General features: G+C 49.6%; 1 protein-coding gene across 1 annotated transcript in view; it reads left to right on the top strand.

Annotated features, from left to right (window-relative positions):
- TOX2 (TOX high mobility group box family member 2) overlaps nt 1–22,494 on the top strand; it is a 161,029-nt gene that overhangs the window by 119,055 nt on the left and 19,480 nt on the right. Inside the window, exons 4-5 of the mRNA XM_021546355.3 lie at nt 13,037–13,276; nt 17,497–17,724. Of these exons, the coding sequence (XP_021402030.2) occupies nt 13,037–13,276; nt 17,497–17,724 (468 nt within the window). The remainder of the gene's footprint in view (nt 1–13,036; nt 13,277–17,496; nt 17,725–22,494) is intronic.

Raw genomic sequence — 22,494 nt, 5'->3', positions numbered from 1 at the left:
TGGGAGGGAAGGAAGTGTTTGTGATGGCCTGGATCCCTGCTGTTACCAGGATTAAACGAGGACTGGCAGTAGGAGCACTTGTTATTGTGGCAACCCAGTCCTGGGCAGACCCAAACCTCATTTAACATGGCATATCTCATCTCCAGGAACTGAGCGTCTGCCTGGGTGTTAGAAGGAAATAAATGAATCTCTGAGGTGTTTGTTATCCATCATGAGGAAGCCCAAGAGGACAGAGATGCTGCTGGACTCCCTTAATACACTACATTTAATCTAATAAACTGCATTGCACAGCACAGGCAGAGCAGCAGCTCAGGTTAATGTTGCTGCTAGAACCTAAGTGAGCACTTCCTAAATGGCTTCAATTCTGCATTTATGTAGACTTTGGCCTGTCTGTAACTTGGAGGAGCATCTTCAGTTGTATTGCCTGGCTAAGAAATGAGATGGGTTTGCCACTATCAGGAGTCAGAACAGAAGTTACAGCATCTGGCTCTTGTGGTGACAGTCACCTCTGGAGTTTCCCTTCCCTCTTCCCTCCTGCAATTAATTTTGTATCCACTCAGTAATTTGGGCTTTTCACACCTAACTTAAGAGTGTTCAGCATTTGCTATAATTAAAGGCAGGAAGATAACTGACTGTGCCTCCTGGTAACAGTTTGTGTGATGCAGCAAGGTCGCGGCACATCCTGCAGTTCCCCTCTGCAGGGCAGGAGCATCACTGTGCTGGTGGAGAACTGGTGTGCTGGAGGTTCAGTTTTGTCTCAAACTGCTCCAGCAGAGCTGGGCTTTGAAAATCCCACCGTTTTCCAACACATATTCAGCCACAGAGCCATCCTCCTTTCCTGCATGCTTGTATTCCTGGTATTAAGAGACCCTTATGAAACACTTTTTCCAAACTAACACAATAATCCCAGCAATATCTGGCTGCAGAGGGAAATTGAGTGGGGGCAAAAAGGGGGCACTCCTTGCAGATGTGCAGAGGAGCTGTGGTTTGTGTGCAGCTGTGGGATCAGCACGGGGCACCCAACTCTTCCTTACTGCTGCAGCGTTTCTTATGGCGCTTGAAAAGTGGGCTGTTAGACTTTGCAATAAAAATAAAACCTATTAAAATTCATTCACAGAGTTTAATCCCACTGGGATGAGTTTTCTATCTAGTCTTCCCAGTTTCCTGTTGTGTTCTAAAATTGCTTCTTTTTGCCTTCTTCTCTTTCTCCTTTTTTTTTAATGCTCCATGCAATAAAACGTGGACGTCTCTCATTACCTGAGTCTATTGCTTTATGTGAATGCAATATCTAAAATGTGTGAAAAGAGCCAGGAGAGACATAAAGCAAAGGGAGGCTGGGAGTGCAGAAAGGCTTCAATCAGCTGCACAGGCCCAGGGAGGGGGCAAGAAATGCTGGGGGAGATGAGGGGGCCAGCATTGGGCTGGGGGAGTGTTTGTGCTGCCATGGGTGAGATGGGTCCCACGGGAGATGCAAATGCTCTTGCCAATGTTAATTTTTATCCCCCTGAGAAGAAAACACCTGGATTTGCACAATCCAGCATCTTCTCCAACCAAAGTGAAGCTTCTTGCTGCCCTGCCAGGCTGGGCACAGCTCCATGGTTATCACCAAGTGTGCCAGGGTGCTCTCCCTGGGGAGCAGGATGGGGAAGGGCTGAGTGTGATCCTGCCCAGGCAGGGACACACAGCAAAGCACACTCTGGCCCTGCCCATGCTGCTTCCACAAAAATTAAATTAAATTATTGGCCTCCAGGCCACCTGGAGCAGAACTTTTGTCCATCCCAGCAGTTCAGAGTCTCACAAGGAGGCTGAGCTGTAACACAGGATGTTAAAAATCTAATAACACCAAGGATGTGGCAACCCAGCAGGAAAAGAAAACCCCCCAAGGGATCTCTGTCAAGCTGAAGATGGGAAAAACTTTCTGTCTCTAGTGTTTTCCTGTTTCCCTTTTGTGTTTTAATGCCATGGCACCAGATTGCTGCTTATTTGTGTCTCACATCCTGACCTTGACCTGTGGGATGGCTTTTCTGGGCAGGTGATGGTCCCATGGAGCACACAGCTAACAGGATCTTAAATTCCCATTCATGAACGAAAGGGCACCTCAGACATGTGGCCAGGCACCACCTCTAGCCCCACACCACTTGTGGTGTCTCACCCCAGCCTTGGAAGCAGCAAGTTCTATTCACAGGGGTACTCATTGCAGAAGGTTTTAACCCCAGCCTGTGACTCCATATTTCACCAGTGTCTTTGGGATTAAAAGGTGAAAGACAAAAATAAAAGAAAATCTGATGGATAAACAGGTCTGATACTGAAAGATATTTTCCTCTTGCTTGGGATGGTTTTGCCTCACCATTACACTCAAATAATGTAACAAAAATACTCCATGAGACAGTTTGTCCACTCCTCCATCCACCTCAAGTGTGGAGACAGAAATCCAGATTAAGGAAATTGTTCTGGACAGCCTCCAGGCCTGGTGCAGACCCTTCTCAGCTCCCAGCAACATCTTGCCCTCATTCCCTCACCTTCAGCCATGAAGTTTTTATCATCTGCCCCTTTTGTTTCTAACTCCCCCCCACAGCTGGTTCTCCCTGTCTTTCCAATACACATGTAGGGGCTGTGACAATTTTATTAAGTTTTATACTCCCCATGAGCTATAAAAGAGGGGGGTCAGAGTCTGCTGCTGCTTAATTACCTCCCAGTGCCCATTCCAGGGAATTCTGCCCCAGCTTTTGGTGATGGTGTTATGGTGTTCTGCTTGGATGAGCATCAATTCCCTTCCTCTACAAATGGCTATTGTAAAATTGCTAAGTAATGCGTTGGGAAAACAGGCTGGAATTTAATGGGATAGATTATTTGCAAACATGTTCACTGGTTTATCAGGCTTGCTCTTTATCTGTAAATCATGTACTTTAAAAAAAATTGAGTCTATTGATGACGTTATTTACAGACAGTTCTCCAGCTGAGAACTGCAGGAGCACCAATGGGCACGTGCACAGCCCAGCTGCTCTTCCAGTGCCAGGGGCACCCCTGCTCCTCCAGATCCCTGAATCCCAGCAGGGTTGGGCCAGAAGGGACTTAAAAACTGTCCACTTGCAGCCCCTGCCATGGCAGGGACATTTTCCACTGTTCCAGGCTGCTCCCAGCCCTGTCCAGCCTGGCCTTGGGCACTGCCAGGGATCCAGGGGCAGCCACAGCTGCTCTGGGCACCTGTGCCAGGGCCTCAGCACCCTGCCAGGGAATAATTCCTTCCCAAAATCCCATCCATCCCTGCCCTCTGGCAGCGGGAACCATTCCCTGTGTCCTGTCCCTCCATCCCTTGTCCCCAGTCCCTCTCCAGCTCTCCTGGAGCCCCTTTAGCCCTGGAAGGGCTCTGAGCTCTCCCTGGAGCCTTCCCTCCTCCGAGTGGACACCCCCAGCTCTCCCAGAGCCAAGAGGCTCCAGCCCTTGGAGCATCTTTGTGGCCTCCTGGACCACTCCAGACTCCACATCTTTCCTTACTTTGGGGTCCCCAGAGCTGGGGGCAGCTCTGCAGGTGGGGTCTCACCGGAGCAGGGGGACAGGACCCCCCTCTCCTGCTGCCCTCCCTGTGGGATGACCCCAGGATGCAGTTGGGTTTCTGGGCTGCCAGTGTCCATGGACAGGTCAGCTTCTCATCCACCCAAGTCCTCCTCAGAGCTGCTCTCAGTCCATTCCCACATAAACACAACTGGGAGAAGCCCTGGGAGCCTTGTCTGGGGACATTGTGTGGCTTTAAGGTGAAGCTTTTTGATTGAGAGCATTGCATTTGAAACTGCCAACACCCATTGGAAAGATCACGGTTTTATTTAAAACACTTAAAGCAGAAAAGTTTCTTTTCTCATATTTGTCTGCTCAAGTTCCCTCTAAGCCATCAGGCTGAGCTTGTCTGTACAGAGAACTGACTGAGGAGCTCTGCTAAGGCTGGTGTTTAATAATTCCTGGAATACTGGGGAAGCTCTGGGGGACTAGAAAAGAGCTAATGTGCAAATATTTAAAAAGGGAAACAGAACAGCCCTGGTAATTACAGACCTGTCAGTCTGTCATCAATCCTCAGCAAAATAATGGAGTGGCAGATCCAGGCCTCAATTAATAAAGAATTAAGGGAAGGTAATATAATTAATGCCAGTCAACATGGGCTGATGGAAAACAAATCTTGTCAAACTAACTTGATATCTTTTTTGATGAGATTACAGGTTTGGGTGGTAGAGGTAACAGTGTTAGCATAACACACTTAGACATCTGCAAGACTTTTGACTTGGAAGCACAAAATCTATTGAAGAAGTTGAACAATACAAACCCAATGTTGCACAGGTTTGCTGGGCTGGATTGTCACTCTGTCTTGCTGGAGGGGTTTTTCCTTTCTGCCAAAGGAAACATTAAATAATTGCCAGTGGAGCTGGCAATGATGGTGCAGGGAGCAGGAAGGTGGCAGAAGGCAGAGATGCAGAGCTTTTGGCATGGCCTGGTAAACTGATCCCCAGTAGAGAATGTGTGTTTGGGAAAACACTATTTCCCCCTTTGCAGGAGCAAAAAAGGCCTTTTGAGGGGAGGACTCTTCTCCTTAGAGATGGTGGCTCTGCAAAAGGGGTGTGAGATGTTTTGGGTGGGAGCTGCTGAAGGAGATGTGCAGAAAGCATCCAGAGCAATGAGCAGGGTGGGGAACGTGGAGAGAGGGCAGGGCTGTGTCTTTGGCCAGGGCAGGCTCTGGGTCTTTGGCCAGCACAGGAAGGAGTTGATGGTGCTCTGCAAGTGCTCTGGGGAAAGAGAAACTGTGAGAGCCCTCCAGTCTGGAGAGAGCTGGGCTGTGAGCTCCAGGAATGGGCTGTGAGCTCCAGGGATGTGAGCTCCAGGGATGTGAGCTCCAGGGCTGTGAGCTCCAGGGATCTGAGCTCCAGGGATCTGAGCTCCAGGGATCTGAGCTCCAGGGCTGTGAGCTCCAGGGCTGTGAGCTCCAGGGATGGGCTACGAGCTCCAGGGATGTGAGCTCCAGGGATGTGAGCTCCAGGGATGTGAGCTCCAGGGATGGGCTACGAGCTCCAGGGATGTGAGCTCCAGGGCTGTGAGCTCCAGGGATGTGAGCTCCAGGGATGGGCTACGAGCTCCAGGGATGTGAGCTCCAGGGATGTGAGCTCCAGGGATGGGCTGTGAGCTCCTGGGCTGAGACTTCCAGGGCTGAGACTTCCAGGGCTCTGAGCTCCAGGGATGGGCTGTGAGCTCCTGGGCTCTGAGCTCTAGGACTCTGAGCACCAGGGATGTGAGCTCCAGGGCTGGGCTATGAGCTCCAGGAATGGCCTGAGAGCTCCAGGGCTGAGAGCTCCAGGAACGGGCTAGGAGCTCCAGGGATGGCAGCACAGGCTAGCGCTGCCTCCTGCTTGTTCCAGGGATCAGCCACAGGGGGATGTGATAAGTGAATCCACCCCCGGGCAGTTCTGAACCCCACCTGGCAGGGAGGGGTTCCCCCCATCCTTGCCACCCCCACTCTCCATCTCCTCCCCGTGTGGTGCCCCATGGGCTCACAGAGGTGCTTTAGATCCCCGTGTCACCACAAAAAAAGCAGGAAGGCTCATGAAACTGAGGGCTGGGGAAAGCTGTGCCTTCAAACCTGCCCCAGGGCATGTCTGTGTCTCAGAAATGCTTTTTTGAAACTATGGATGTGGATTCTTCCTCTTTGCTGCCTGGCTCTGAGTTCAGAGATGCTCCTTCAAGATCATGTTTGCAAGCTTGAGTTTGTAAAACCTTTTTTTCCCTCTGTATCCAATGAAGGCAAATTGTTAATTTCAAAATAGATCCAAAAAATTTCTGTGTGCCCAAACCCCCAAAGCTGGCACCAGCAGCTCCTCTGCTGCTTTGGGCCAGCACAGCCCCCCCATGGCATCCTGGTGGGGTCCAGCTCCCCAGGAGCTGGCAGAGGGATGCCTGGTCCCTCTGGGAACTGGACACAGCCAGGAGGGAAGTGACAACCACAGCTGGGAATGCCAGTGCACAGAGAAATCCTCTGCCACGTGATAAATGCCCCCCACCTCCTCCAAAATAAATTACTTCCTTTTTAAATCCTTTCCAACTGTTCCCCTCGTGTTCATAATAGGATGATCGGTGGAACCAAAGATGTGGCTGCTACTTTAAAGGATAAATTAGTTTGACTCTTAACTCAATAATTAAAACTGTTATGGCTATGAGCCTGCAGGGATAATGTACTATTATTATAGTCATTTGTTTCAATTAAATGCTTACTGATTTTACAATAGCAGCTGGGCACCTGTGTGAGATAGCTATTACTCTGAACAAGACATCTCAAATTCCAGCAGAAATTTGTCACTGCACTAAAGCATTTTACACAGACCATGAAAGTTTATTAGGAGCAGTTACAAATCGGGAAGAGGAGGGGTGGTAATTGGGGATATATTTTCTTATCAGCTTCTCTCTCTCCTGCTCTCTCTTTTAAGTAAATCATCTTTAAGTATTTCAGCTATGGTGATGCGTTTACATTGAAACTTCAATACAGAAAAAGCCTGCTGGGAAAACTTTGCTTCAAAGCTGTTCAGCAGATAATTCCTCTCCCTGGCTGATTGTGATTAGAATGGCTTGTTCTTGGGAACAGACCCAAGGAGAGGGAAGCTGTGCTGTGGATGAGCCTGGTGGCTGCCCCTGGAGTAGCTGCTTGCCTTGCCTGGAAGGCAAGAGGAAGACCCTGGGTGAGGAAGGCTCTGGCAGCTCACCTGTATTAACTGACCCTGGGAAGGGTGGGAGTCATGGAATCATGGAATGGTTTGGGTTGGAAGGCTTAAAGACATCTCATTTCAACCCCCTGCCATGGGCAGGACACCTTCCACACTCCCAGCTGTGCCAAGTCCCAGCCCATCCTTGGACACTTCCAGGGATCTCAGGGCAGCCACAGCTTCTCTGGGCATCTGTGCCAGTGTTTAACAACATCATCATAAAAAGTTTCTTCCACATAGCTACTCTGAATCATTCCTCTTTTAGTTTAAAACCATCACCCTTTGTCCCTGTCCCACAACAGGCCCTGCTAAAAAGCCTCTCTCCATCTTTCTTATAAGCTCCTTTAGGCACTGGAAGGGGCTCTCAGGTCTCCCTGGACCCTTCTCTTTTCCAGGTGAGTACCCTGTCTTGGTTTGAAAAGACAGGAGTCTGTGAAGGAAGGCAAGAGCCTCCTGTGAAATGGAAAAGGTAAACCCCCTCCCTCCAAATTACCACAATTTCAAAATTAAAAGGCTTTCAGGCAGAGATATGTGAATGGGAATAACAGTTCTTTACTAGGAAAAAACTAAATAATTTTTTAAAATGTAATTAGTACAAACAAAACTAGTGATAGAGTCAGAAACCTGACACCCTGAGGAGTCAGGGTGTTGGTAATAGTCCAGTTCAATGGTGGCTGCTCCTCCTGGAGGGGCAGATGAAATGCTGCTGGAGTGGGGATCTGTAGAAGGGTGGAGTTTTCTCTGAAGGTCTGGGGATGGAGTAGATGGGCCTGTTCCTCTGGGGATCCAGTGGGGAAGAAGCTGCTCCTCTGGGAATCCAGTGAAGGGGCTACCCTGGTGTCCCAAAAAATGCTGATTTTCTGCAGGTAGGGGTGCTTGGCTCCTCCCTCTGGGTGGAGCATCTCACCATGGGATGATGGAACTTTACCGGTCATGCAGTGAGTCATTCAATGGTCCATTAACAGAAGATCTCTCCCCGGAGGGAGACATTGTTCTTGGGAGAGATAAGAAAACTTCCCCACCTCCAACAGATGGCAAATAGAATCCATGCTTATCTTACAAGCCAGGACACACCCCCAGCTTCCCCAGCCTCTCTCAAGAACACCAGAGGTGCTGCAGCCCCTGGAGCATCTCTGTGGCTTCTGCAGCTCCACATTCTCCTGATGCTGGGGCAGCTGTGCAGGTGGGGTCTCACCTGAGCGGGGCAGAGGGGCAGAACCCCCCTGTGCTGCTGCCCACGCTGGGGGATGGGCCCAGGACAGGGCTGGATTTCTGGGCTGCCAGTGCCCATTCCCAGGTTGTGCCCAGCCTCTCATCCCCCAGCACCCCAAGGATCTTCTCCACGTGGAAGCCTGGGGTCTGACAGTGTGACAGTGTGACAGTGTGACAGTGGCCTGCCCACCTCGGCCACTGTCTTTTGCACATCCCCCTGTATCTCAGGGGGGTGCAGTGCAGTGCTGTGTGGCGACCTCCAGCCAGATTTCTCCTTTTGCTGCTCCTTGGGTGAGCACACGGGGTGTGGCATGGATCCCACCCAGGGATCCCACCCAGGGATCCCACCCAGGACTGCAGCCCAGCCCAGCAGGCAGCAGGGCTGGGGCACTTGGAGCATCACTGCAGGGCACGTCAGAACCTCTGGGTTTGTCCTTCTGCCTCCTGAACACGGGCTTTGTTCAGGGTGTGGCCAAGACCAAGGAAGGTGAGAGGAGGAAGAGGAGGAGTGTCTGGTTAAGCCGTTTTCTGACCCAGAGATGGGGCAGCTGAGAGGTGATTTAAAAACTTGCATTTATTTTCAGTCTCATGTGAAGAGTGAGACAATATAGATGTTATAGTTCACACCATCACAGTCAGAAGCCATTTATTAACTATAATATATTATAAGCATTTCCTGGCTTGTGATCTTTTGATCATCTATAATTACTCTTCATAAATCCTAGTACACTATATCTTCTTAAATTATATTTCTCTAAATTATCTAGTATTATTTACAAAACTATCTTTTAAAACTTATTTCTAATTATTTCTATTTTAACAATATCTATCTTATTCTATAATATTTCTAAGTTAACATTTCTTATCTCAAAGTTTACATAAAAATACATACTATATAATCTCTCTATCAAACTTTAAGAATTCTTTACAAATCCATTTCCCACAGAGGAGGAGAAAAATCCCATGGAAGGCAAAGGCAGAGGTGGTTTTGGGGGTGGGACCTGCCTTGGGGATGCAGTTGGGAGTCAGGAATTAGCAGGAGGCCATTCCATGACACAGCCATCCCTGCCAACTCTGCTGGCTGGTGCCCTACCCCAGGAGCTGCTTTTTACATTGGAATTTTGGGGAACAGTCCACTTGAAGCTGGGCTTGACACATTTGAAACATTTTCTGTGTTAGCAGAGCACCCCAGTCCCCAGCTGGGCTCTTCCTCATGGCATTTGTCACTCCTGGATTCCCCCTCTCCCAGAAACAGGGAACGTGGACCATGTGCTGTTTGTCTGCCTGTTTTTCTCTCCTTCTCTGGATTAGCTGGAGCATTTATGGGCCTGATATGCATATTCATTAAAAGAATTGAAATATTGTGGAAAAAAAGAAGCTGTCTTTGAGTTAGCACAGCCTTTGGGAATCTGCTAAGTAAGATGCACTTAATTACTTCAGCTATGACTACATCACATTGCACTCTGGGTTTCCTCTGAGATGCAAAACATCTCAGCACAGGCTGCAAACCCATCCTGGGTTTTGCAGCACCTCGTGGTGAGCCTGTAGTGCTGGATTCCCAGGATGGAGAGGGGATCTGACCTGCCTCTCACAGCCTCTGCTCCTGGGGAACAGCTGATCACATTCCTGGTGGATATTTAATCCCACATGTGTTTCCATTGGGTTCTGTGGCTCTGCTGGGTGCTTTGGGGCAGGGAAAGGCATGGGAGAGCCCCACTGAGCCCAGGGCTGGGACTGCATCCCACAGGAGCAGGTTGTTTTCTTTCACACACCATTCATTGCCTCCTTTCACTTTGGTTTGCCATGATCACAATTTCATTTGTCATTTACTTGCCTAATTAGGCTGTTTGCTGCAGGGAATCACCTCAAAATCCTGCTTCTGGGGGTCTCTCTTTCCTTGGGTCTTTTTTTGGGGGGTATCACCTGCTTTGGGTGCCCCTGAAATGGCTCAGTGTCAGCAGGATGCCGCAGTGGGAAGCAGGAATAACCCTTTCCCTGCCTTGAGTGAGAGCCATCCTCACCCTTAATCCCATTTAAGAAGCTCCAGTGTTGCACACTAACAACTCACCTTCATTTTCACTCCAAATATTTTACAGCTGGAAAACTCAAATGGCTTTTCCACCGCTCCTGGGGACACCAGGAGCCGTCACCAGGAGTGATGGGGAGGTGGCTTCCAAAATGGCATTGTTAAAAAAATAAAGAGAAGTAGAGAGAAATGCAGTGAGTGCCAAATGGTGGGGGCAGCTCCTGCCTGTCCAGGGTGGTCAGCAGGGTGCATGTGAGGAGCTGTGCATGTCCTGCAGAACCTCCTGGACCAGGGGAGAAGAGATGGAGATGTGGGACAGGGAGAGAAGGACCAACAATATTCAACTAAAAACACTTTTTAATCATTTTTTTGGGTTGGGAGCGACCTTTAAAGGCCATCCAGTGACACCCCTGCCATGGCCAGGGACACCTGCCACTGTCCCAGGCTGCTCCAAGCCCTGTCCAGCCTGGCCTTGGGAACTTCCAGGGATCCAGGGACAGCCACAGCTTCTCTGGAAAATCTGATCCAGTGTTTAACCAACTCCATTGTTAAAAATTCCTACATTATATCTAACCTAAATCAACCCTCTTTTAGTCTAAAACCATTCTCCCTTGTCCTGTCACCTGAATAAGGGTCTGTCCCCCTCCTTCTTATTAAAGGAGTCCCTTTAATGATGTAAAGAAGTTGGGAGGAGATATCTGAGCTTAAGATATCCTTGGAGAAGAATGTCCCAGGAAAAATGCTGTGTCTCTGCTACTTAAAAGGGTTCTGTGATGGGCTTGGTATGAGCATGGGGCTTCTGGCTGGGTTCTCTGAGCCAGGCTCAGGTTCCTGCTTTTTTCTACAAATTTTCAGAGGCATTTACAGCATGTGGCCCATATCCATAATTGCACTCCTGGACTTGTTCTGCTCTGATGCATAAATAACATGTACTGTAAAGAAAAATGCGTGATTACATATTTAATGGATAAACAGAGCCGTTGTGGTCCATTGGCCACATAATAAAAGTTTCAAAAAATTGTCTTAATACAGTATTTCCTCAGGAGACTACTGTGGCTGAAACGTGAGCAAGCTATTTTACATTTTAGAATTTTTTAAGCCACATCTCATAGCCTGCCCCATTTCTCCAACACCCGTCTTCTAAACTTTCCCTTCATTTAAATTTAAAATAAGGACAATAAATTATTCTTTTCCTTAGCAGCTGGCAGATCTTCTTCAACATGAAAGGTCTGGATTAAACTGACAAAACCCAAGACAAATGTATGTTTTTTTGGCTGGAGTTTGGGAATGGCTGGCTGCTTAGCAGATGGGAGCTGTGTCCCCACTGTGCACGGTCCCTGTCACTGCCTGACTCCCCCAGGCCATTCCCATCACTTTTGCAAATTCGGTTTAAATGCAAAAATTGCACCTTTGGTGCCTCCTGTACTGCCCAAGCCTGGTGTCTGTCTCCATGGCTGCATCATCCTTGATGTCTTCATGACCAGGACAGCCAGAGTAAGACACAAAATCAGGTTTCAAGAGCACATCATAAGGTTTTAGGGTCTCACAAAATTTGCTGTAGTTAATCTCTATGGCCCTAACCAAAGCATAGTTAAGTTCTGTGCCCCTTTGCCTCTAAGCAAAGCCAGCCCTGCTGCCTCCTTGACACCACCAAGCTAAGGGCAGCAATTCAGTGTGGCCCCTGAGTCAGCCTCAGTCCTACTTGTGATTTTGAAATGCAGAAATGTATTTAATTCCTGTGAGTTAAATCCCTTCACAGTTAATACAGGAAAAGGGCAGATCCAGGGAAAGCTGTCCCCCTGACACTGCTTCTCTACTTCTGGGGAGTCCAAAGGAGAGCAGAACGTTCTCTCTGTGTAAAGGTGTGGTGTAAAGCTCTTGGCTCCTGACCTGCAGCAGTAAATCTGGGTTTGTGTTTGGATTTATGTCCTCTGAAGCCTATGGAGCCCTCACAGGTCTTCCCCAGGTTTCCTTCTGTGTGTGCTGATGATGGAGCTGGCAAAGCTCCCCTGGTAATGAGGGATTGCACCTCAGTGGGCTGATCAGGAGCTCAGGTCTTTAAACTAGTGTTAGCATTAATCAGATTAATGTAAAAGGGGGAAAGTCTGGCAAATGTTTCAAGTAGGGTTTGCCTCCCTCCCACTCCGTGGCTGGATGAGACTGTGCAGGAGCCAAGCTCTACTAGATGAGCAAGGATGGATCCTGGGGGAAAATGGGGTTTTGAGGAAAGTGATTCAAACTGGGAATGGGGTCTTGATGCAGAAGACAGCAGGGTTTGTCCTTATCTCATCATCTCATCTCATCTCATCTCATCTCATCTCATCTCATCTCAATCTCAATTTGCTTCTTGGTGTAGAGGGCCTGGACCTGCTGGAATGAGTCCAGAGGATGTTCCAAAAGCTGGATCCCCTCTGCTCTGAGCCAGTCTGGGAGAGCTGGGGATGCTCACCTGGAGAAGGATCTGGGGAAACAGAGCTCCTTCCAATGCCTAAAAAGGCTTCAGGAGAGCTGGAGAGGGACTTGGGACAAGAGCCTGGAGTGACAAGACAAGGGGGAATGGTTTTAAGTTATAGGAGGGTAGGTTTAGATGGGATTTTAGGAAGAAATTCTTCTCTGTGAAGGTGGGGAGGCCCTGGCACAGGTGCCCAGAGACGCTGTGGCTGCCCCTGGATCCCTGGCAGTGCCCAAGGCCAGGTGGGATGAGGCTTGGAGGAGCTTCCCTTCTCCTGGTGATTTTGCCATAAATCACTTGTTTATTAACCTTTTTTTCAGACCGCTGATAGGTGCCAGCCACCAGTGGTCCCTGAGGCAGCCAGGGGCACCTTCTGGGCACACAGCCCCACACACAAAGCTGATTTAGCACCTCTCTGTCAGGCTCACGGGCATGGCAATGAGTGCACAGTGCTCACTCTCACCTCATTTGGAAGCGAGCTCAAGGAAGACTTTCCCAGCCTTGTAGAACAATTTAAACAACAAATCAGCCTTAAAGCGATTTGGCAGTATGGCAAATAAATAAATGAATGAAGGAATGGGTTTTGTAGTGACAAGCGATCTCCTCCTCCCTCAGATCCAGGAGATGGTGCACTCGGACGCCGCGTCCTACGAGTCCAACCGCCAAGTGCCGCTGCTCAACCGGCCCGGCATGCTGGGTGGCCCCATGGGTGCCCTCAGCCAGTCCCAGCTCATCTCCCAGATGGGCATCCGGAGCGGGGTCACCCACGGCTCCCCCTCGCCCCCGGGAAGCAAGTCTGCCACCCCATCTCCCTCCAGCTCCACTCAGGAAGAGGAGACCGAGTCGCATTACAAGGTACGCGCGGTTGGGTGCTTTTCAGGGAGGGTAAATGGTGCGAAATAAAACCACAGATTTCTGGTCTTACTCTGACATTTATAGTGGGAGGTTTTCCCAAGGATGAGGGTACTGCTGCCAGCCTAGGGTGAGGTCCAGCATGGCAGGCTGGCACTCACACAGCAGGGCTGGAGGTCAGAGTTGTTCTTCTGCCTCCACGTTTGACCAGTTCCATCAGGCCACAGGATTTCCTGGGATGATGATTACGATGAGCAAAGCAGCTTCAGGGCTAAGATTCTGCAAAAGCTTGGAGTTAAACTAGATTTCTGGTGGTGGGGAGAGTAGATGAAACAGGGAAGGAAAATAACTCATGGTGGGATTTAACTGAGCTCACTGGACATGGCTTGCTAAGGAAAACAAACGGGAATTCAAAGAATCTTCTGCCTTTTATTCACCAAGGTGGTGTTTTAAGTAGTTAGCAGTGTCCCACATGGTCTCTACAGCCAACACGGCTGCTGAGTGTGGCACCAACAAACCCAAGGAATTCCTGGGGTTTGGGCAAATTTTGGTTGTTGTCCATCTCTTCCAAATGCACCAGCAAAGCCAAACAATACGTGCCATGTTCCAGGAATCTGTGGCTGTTATTTGCTGAGGGCAGACTGCAGCAGTCACAGTGCCTCTGTGCCTGCAGGTGAATTGCTGGGCTCCCTGGGGACTTTGATTAAAGCCTTCCATGGAAAACCTTCTCCTGGAAGGCACTGGTATTGTAACCTTGTCCCACCCAAATAGACTGTTGTGACAGGGTTTGAATGTATAACCAGAGCAGCAAACAGTGCACATGCTGGAAAACTAGGAAAATGATAGGACTGAGCAAAAACCTTTCCCTCTTCATGGAAAGCCAGGAAATGGATTCCCATCAATCCTGTAGTTTTTCATCCACTGGCAGATTTCACTTCAGATTGGGACATTTCAAAGCAGAGTGCTCATGTGGGTGGAAACAGAGCTTCAGTGGATAAAACTGCAAAAAGAAGGGATACAGGAGGTTAAAAACAAATTGAATACTTCAAACTTTGTGATTCCATGTTCAGAGGACACCGTGGAAGGGGTTATGCTGCTGGATCCCACAGTCTGCCATCTCCCAAAGCCTGCCTCAGAAAGCTCCAGGCTTTGTGCACCTGGGAGCTGAAATCTTTCATGTCAGGAGAAAATGAGTTTCAGTTTAGTGGCGCACCAGGTTCTGTCTCTCTGCCTCCACCAGCATCGCCCACCCAGCTTTCCTGTCAGGCACCAGGAGTCCCTGAGCAGGGCACAGCTTTGGGGTTGGATCTTCTGTTTTCTTGATCCAGTGGTACCCATGGGGTAGGAAATGTGGAGATGTCCAGATGATGACAGCTTGCAGAGATTAGAATTTTTCCTAATCCTTAAGGCAATCCCTCTCATTGTTCTGCCCTGTAAACCCCCCAAACAGGTGAAAGTGATGTTTGAGAGAGGAGGAGATGCTGAGTGGGAGGAAAGCAGCAGAGCCACGCTGTGGCCTGCAGGTTTCTGTTTGCTTTGTTTGTCTGCACAGCTGCTGCCTTCACCCATCAGTCACTTTTTCACATGACCATTAAGGCCTTTTCTGCAACAAGTCATCAAAACAACATCTAACAAGCAGAAATTAATCTTGTGAGCTAGAAGGTCACAGGTTAAAGAAATGAGTCTGATACCAGCAGGTCCTTCAGGTTGTCTGAGCCAGGGAGCTTTTGAATTTCAGAGGTCTCAGAGCATCACTGGTTTATTTACCTGCTCCATAGCTTGGGGGGTCGGTGCACATGAATGGGAGGGACAGGTGGGTGCAGCCAGATTCCAGCTGGATTAGTGGCCACTCTCCATAGGTATTAAAATCACAGCGTCCATGAGATTTCAGCTCTTCCTGTGCTCAATATCTAAAAGGCCACCAAGTTTCTGGGATCACATCATTGCCCCAGTCCACATCTGCCACCAAACAGACCTTCTGCTGGCTCTCCTGGGCAGGTCCAATGCCAGTGGCCGCCACGGGCAGGTGGCCATGCTCTTCATCCCCCTGCCCAGCCTCCCTGGTCCCTCTGAGCATGGGGGTGACCCCTGGGGCTGCAGATGCTCCGGGCAGCGAGGCACTGGCTCACTGGGGGTTGACTTTAGCCATGAATGTGGGTTGGGTTGGTCAAAACATCTGAGTCCAAGCCCAGGCTGTTGTCTCATCGCACGTGTGTCACACCTGGAAGGCCCCATGAATACCAAATCCTGCTTTGCTCCCTGCTGCTGTTTTCCTTAAATCCCAAGTGCTCTTTGGTGCTGCCTGAGCTGAGAATGCAGCTGGGGTTGTGCTGCTGCTGTTCCAGCTCCCTGGCTTGGTCAGTGGCTGTGTGGGAGCAGGTTCCCCACAGCACTCCACTGAATCAAAAGGGACCACAGTTAGTTAAAATACCATCTCACTTCCTAATGGGCTGAAGTCCTGTCATGCATTTTTTTCCTCCTAATAAGCTGGCCTTTCACCTCCAGGCCTCCCATTCAAGCCCAATTGGGCAATTTTAAATTAAATGCAATTTTTGTGGTCTCTCTGCTCATTCACTAATGGTCACTGTCTGTTTGACAAATGTCACTGCGCTGATACTGAAATTAATGATCAGTCAAGAGCTACAGAGTGGAGAGCAGGAAGGCTGCTGCCCTTTTCCTCCCCGTGCCTGGCCTCTGCCAGCTGAAGGGAAGCCTCTTAAATCCTGGCACTGCCAAGTACATGCTCAAATTGACCAATCCATCAGGAGAAGGAGTTGTTTGTCCCCAGCTCAGCTGGAGGCATTGTTTTCACAAGATCTTGATGTTTAGAGCTGTGTCTTTCCAAGTAATTCAACAACCTGTGCAGCTGATGGTAGTGGCTTGAGCTTAGGGCTGCAGGTGGAGGGGCTGGTGTCCTGTTTGCCCTCAAGGATGCAGAGATCCAGCCAGTGCTTCATTCTCTGCCATCTGGTGTATTTAGGTATTCCTTCACTACAAAATATAGGTAATGGTACTTCCCTGTAGTGTGAGCTTTCACTGGCCACAGTTAATGCCAGTTGAGAGCTTTGATGGGTATCCAAGTGTTTTCCAGGGGTCTTTTCCTTTGCACATCCTTCTACAGAAGCTTCTGCAGTCCGCTGTATTCACTAAATCATAGAATACCATGAGTTGGACCCACAGGACCCCCCAGCCCAGCCCCATCCCTGCACAGACCCCCCAACAGCCCCACCTGGGCACCCCTGGCAGTGCTGTCCCAACGCTCCCGGAGCTCTGGCAGGTTTGGGGATGTGCCCATCCCCTGGGGAGCCTGGGCAGTACCAGCACCTCTGGGCAAGAGCCTTTTCCTAACACAAGGCATCCCAAGGGAGACTGATACAGGATCTTCTTTCCATGCTGCCTTCAGTGGAAGCATCCCCGTTTCCAGCCTTGCTGTTTCACTCCCAGCCCAGTGGCAGCATCCCGTGCTGAGCAGCACAAAGGCCACAAAGGCCAGCTCCTGGTCCCTGTGCCCTGCTCCCCTGAGCTCCAACACCCACTGGGCACCGAGCATGGACACAGCCATTCCTGGTCACCAGCTGCACCCACATCAGTCAGAGTGAACAGTACGGACAAAGCATTTAATTGGTATGATTACAATAGTTCAGTTCCTGGATATTCTTCTGGACAGGGGTACATATATGTTAGAAGGATGGAGCAAATTTTGGATGGTCCTGGTGTGATATTTTGGTGGTTTGGTCAGTGCTCAGAACCCTCCTGGAATAGGGAGGTGAGGGAAGCAGATGCAAAGAGGGTTGAGTGGGGTGGAAATCAGAAACCATGTGGAAGCCAAGTCTGGAAAATTCCTGGATTGCTAAAGCAATCTGACTGGGAAGCAAGGCATGTGGGGAGGTTCCAGAAAAGATCAAGGAGTGAGTGTGCTGGGGAGGAGGGTGGGGAAGGAGAGTGACTGAGGACTGAAGAGCCCCAGATTTGGAGCAGGGACAAAGGGATGAGCCCAAACTATGATCTGGTCTGAGAGGAGGCACCAAAGCAGGCTCAGACCAATTTGTGCAATGTCCCAAGAGGCTCCTGGGGGACAAAGAGATCCCCAGGGCTGCTGCCCCTCTCCACACTGGGATGTCTCCACTTCCTATTCCCTCTCTCATCTCCTTGGCTCAGCAGCTGTAGCAGGGGCTGGTATCAGACCTTAGCTGACTGCTAAGCTTCATCTCTTGGTTTTGCAGGCTACTGGAGAGAAAAGACCCTCAACAGACCTGGGCAAAAAGCCCAAAAGCCAAAAGAAGAAGAAAAAGAAGGACCCCAATGAGCCCCAGAAGCCTGTGTCAGCCTATGCCCTGTTCTTCAGAGACACACAAGCAGCCATCAAAGGGCAAAACCCCAATGCCACCTTCGGGGATGTGTCGAAAATCGTGGCATCGATGTGGGACAGCTTGGGAGAAGAACAGAAGCAAGTGAGTTACTGAGTTATTTATTTTTGCCTTTCAGCTCTTGAAATGGGTATTTCCACGATGCAGGCATGCTCAGGGCATGGCCAGGGGCTTCCACAGGCTGAAGTGCAGGACCAGAAACTGTTTTTAAGAGCAGTGCTGAGGTGCCCACTGTGCAAAATTGCTGTTGTTGTGTGGGGAAGAGCAAATTTTTATGACAACTAATTATTCTTGATAAGCTCATACTCTGCACAGCCATCAGTGGCCTTTCCCTGACGTGGGGTTTTACAGCTTGAGATGAGAGATGAGTTTGGATTTGCTTATTTACTTACAAGGAGTGACAGCCAACTGGCTGAACACTATTAACTCCCCGTGCTGCTGCCTTCAAACCCAATGTTCAGGCTTTAAAAGCTTCAGAAGGAGATGTCTGAAGTGGCCTCATAGAGGAAACCTTGCTGCCCCAAAGCTGTCAGCCACTTTCCATCTGCTTCACGTGGAGAATTCCAGGTTCTGCTTTCCCTCTTTGGTTGCTGCTGAGTCAGTTCCAAAAGCCTGTAATTGCTCGTTGCCCATGGAGAGAGCCCCAGGGAACACTTCCTGGAGCAAGGATGGCTGTTTATCAGGCAGAGTGAGACCTGACACGGGGTGTGATGTGTCCTGGACCCAAACAGGCTGGGAGCATTTCTCCTGGAGCCTGCCACAGCTCCTACTGGGCATCCATGGCCAGCACTGGAAGCAGCTTCATCTGGGGAGAGAGCAGCAGGGAGGGAAAAAGCCATTTAACTGAAGTTATGCTGGGACAGAACCTTGATTCCCACCCCACACTGAGTCAGGAGTAAGAGCAGAGGATCTTCAGGGATGAAAGCTCTTTTGTTCCCTTTTCTCCTCTTTGGGTGGATCACTGTAGGATCATGCAGGCAGCAAATCCACATCTGAAGAGGGGAGGCAGCTCAGGAGGGCTGCTGGAGCTCACCCCTAGGTCAGGGGTTAGCTCTGTGTGCTGGAAAAGTCTCTCCTCCATCCCGAGCTTCCCAAGAAAGGCTCAGCAGTCTCTGTTGTTCGGTCTCAAGGCAGTTTATTGCAAGTTATCTAAAAGATTTTCTCCTCGGGCTGCTGTGGTTTGCTCACAGCTCAGGCAGAGGCACACACACACCCTGACATCCTCTCTGACCCCGACTGCTTCTTCTCTCCCCACCAGGGCTGCTGCTGTCTTTTATATGGTACATTGCATGTTACATGGTTACAGTTTTTCCCAATGCCTATTACCTATATTAAATGGTGCTTTTCTATCTTTTATATGGTACATTACGTGTTACATGGTTACAGTTTTTCCCAATGCCTATTACCTATATTAAATGGTGCTTTTCTACTCTAAACCAATCTGGGAGTGCCAACATCACCAAGAACATGGAGGTGAGGAAGAAGAAAGAGGAAGGGCAGGGCAGGCCCAAATCCCAAACCATCTTAAAACCTCTGACCCCCATGTACAAAACCAAAACCCCCTGTACAACACTCAAAAATTCTTCCCTCTACTTTGTGACTACTTCTACTCTAATATCTAAACTTTTGTGACTTCTTGTTCTTCCTGCAAGGTTGGTAAACCATTCCATGCTTCAAACCCAAAATCACAGCTGTTTGCAGCTGCCTGCCAGGGTCTCAAATGCTTCTGACCTGGACCTGGAGGGACATTTTGAGTTCCGACAGAGGGTGACCCCAGCTCTGGGAAGCTGCAGGATAGGGACTTGGTTTTTGCTGTTGCTTCAGGGTGTGAGAGGTTCAGGAGTGTGCAAAAGCTCTGTGTCACCTCTTTCTCCTGCCTGCATCCCCCCAGCATCTCAGCCTGCCCCTCCTTTGCTGTGAATTCCAGCACAGTTCGGGCACTGGCTCAGAGTGGAAGCGCTGCTGCGACCCTGACTCAGCGCAGTGCAAACGCTCAGCTCTTAATTAACAGCAGGGATTAAACCAGCCCGTTTATCTTCCCTGCTAACTCTCCCTCCTCCTGCTCTTTCATGAGCTCGCAGCAGCCTCCCGTCTCTTTACACACGCTTTCTAAGTGGCTCCATTTCTCCCTCTGTAATTGATTTAATTAAGTCATTTGTTCCCTGTCTGAATGCTTAAATATTAACTTCCTGGCTTTGTCTCCAGCTGGATACTTCTCTCCCACAACAGTTACCTCCCTGCCCAGGACTCTGGCTGGAGGGACACGATTTCTCTTTGGGAGCCTGTGGCTGGTTTGTGTGATGTGGCACGTTCACTCTGGAAGTGCCTGGCTGGAGGAGAGTTTATTTAGCCCCTGTTTGCTTTCCTCTGCCAACATCCCCGGTGAAGCTTTTTTTAGATTCATGAGGCAATGCAATGGAAAGGGGAAAAGGAAAAGAATATTCTAAAATGCCTTTAATATGAGAAAACAAGTACCTGGGCTGTCCTGTAGGTGTTTCCTGCCCAGGGCTGCAGGATGTGGTGCACACATTCCCTGTGAAGGCAAGCAGGCATGCCCAGGGCTCTCCTGGCACATCTGGAGAGGAGATGGATGGTGTCTGAGCAGCACAGCCAGGCATCACTGCCCAAAATCCTGCTGCAGCCTGGGGGTGCAGCCTGTCACACGGCTGCAGCAGCCCATCAGCAGGCAGGATCGTGCTCTGGGAAGGGGTGGAAAAGCTGGAGAAGGGAAGTGTTTCATCAGGGACACTGCGTTTAGCTTTGTGGACAACAGTGACTTCATGTCCTCACTGCAGAAAGCAGTGCAGAGGACAACCTGGGAAAAGCCAACACAGAGGGTGCAGAGCAGGCAAGCAAAAGCCAAATCTGGGTATTTTGGCTAAATGATGACCAAAGTTTTAGTTAGAGAACAGTCTCTCTCTTCCTGGCTTGAGAAGGGTAGATGTGAGGCTGTAGGATCCCACACTTGGATCCCCAGAGGTGCAGAGCCCAGCCCCACTGTGTTCCTAAGCAGTTCTTTACATCCCTGAGTTTCACAAACCTCATCCCAAGCCCTCCAGTGGGCCCTGGGGGTGTTTTTGTTCCCACCTTGTGGGAAAGCAGCAGGGAGGGGGTTCCAGAGGAGCTGGTCCATAAACCCAGGGCATTTTGTGATCCCTCCACGTGTGAGCAGCCCCTGACACGTTCCAGCTGTGCCTGCCCGTGTCCATCCACCCCCCAGCTCCATCCTGCACACAGGGGGTGCACAGAGGTGGGGTGGCCCCTGTGCCAGGGCCAAAGGGCTGAGGGAAGCCCAGTGCTGGTGGCTTGTAGCCATGCCAGACAGGGAAGGGTGGTCCTGTGCCCCCTCCAGTGCCCCAGCCCCTCTCCACAGACACCTCCCGGAGCATTTCTGCTGGCAGCAGTGACATGCCAGCCCTTTGCCAGGTAGTCCTGGCCAGCACACAGAGGGTTAATCCTCTGCCATTTGCGCTCCTAATGATTATATGCCCTGTAATATCAAAGCTGGAGCTATTTATTTGCCATTGAGCAGGTGCTGCTGCTCCCACAAAGCAAATTTACTTTCTCCTCCTGATGAAACAAGGAAAATAAAGGTTGCTCACGTCCCATTTCAGATATGTTTTTTTTCCCTGTGCACCAGCTGAAAGACAAACACAGAGAGGGAACCAGAATGCATATTATGCAAGAAACCATATAATCTAGCAGCATCTTTGATTTGGCTGCTGCTGTCACAGACATGCATTTCACAGAGAGGCTTTTTTTCTCCCCTCTTTCTTTTGTTCTTACTGGTTTATCATTTGTGGCTTTGTCATTTTGTTCCTTCTTCTTCTTCTCTTCTCAGCCTCTTCACAATGAATCTTCATTTTCCCTCTGACACACTTGTATCTAAATTTCCTTATTTCCTGCCTTTTTTTATTTATATCTGTTGCCTGGTGATTTGATCATGCTGTGGAATACAGGATTAGCAATCTCCGTGTCCTTGGGTACTGCTCAAGGACACCTGTTCGGCAAAACACCATTTTCTTCCCCATTTTAACCCCTTCCAGCGTGGCTGCAGAATAGGAATAAATAACAATACCTTAAATATCCCCAGCGCCGCGTTAGCAGGACGTTGTAATCTTCATTCTTCAACAGCTGGCATGGCCCTTCCTAAGGAGCTTACACGGGAATCTGAAGAATGTGACTCGAGGAAAAAAAAAGAAAAATAATACATCCTCTTTGAACTTTGCAAATAGTTTAGCAGCTGTTCCTGTAGAGATAGCTTCGACTTTGCTGCAGAGTGAAATGCTAATTCAGCCATTAGCATCCAATGGGGCACCTGTCAGAGGAATCCGCCGGCAGCTCCAGGTCCCAGCTCCAGAATCCAGTGCCTCGGTGGGAGTTTTTGCCATTAGCAGATCTCAAGCAGCGTTCCCCAGCAAGGTTTAAAAGGGCTGCCTGATTTGAGAGAAATTAAAGGAAATTGAGCACTAGATTGGAGCAAGCCCTGCTAATTCCCTGGGAGGATTTTCCCCTGGCACGGACAGCCCGGTCCCAGTCTGTGCCACACACAGCCCCTCCTCTGTTTCCACAGGGCCACCAGGGGCCAGACCTGCTCCAGAGCAGGTGGCATCAGCCCTGGTGACTGCCCTCCCTCAGGGGGATGATAAGCCTGGAGATGTGGGTCTCAGATTCAGTCAAAGAGAGAAACTGAGTTTCTAGCCAGGCAGAAGCCTGGGAAAGAGCTGGAGAAGAATGTAAATAATTCTTTATCTCTCTTGTTGTTCACATTGTTTATAGTTAAGTTCTATCACTGTGCATCAAGCACTTTGCACCAATGCTGTGGGTTATTTTCACTTCAGAACCAATGGAGTT

Source organism: Lonchura striata, chromosome 20 (genome assembly GCF_050655825.1).
Source record: "Lonchura striata isolate lonStrDom1 chromosome 20, ASM5065582v1, whole genome shotgun sequence".
Lineage (NCBI taxonomy): Eukaryota > Metazoa > Chordata > Aves > Passeriformes > Estrildidae > Lonchura > Lonchura striata.
This window is presented reverse-complemented; position numbering and strand designations above follow the sequence as displayed.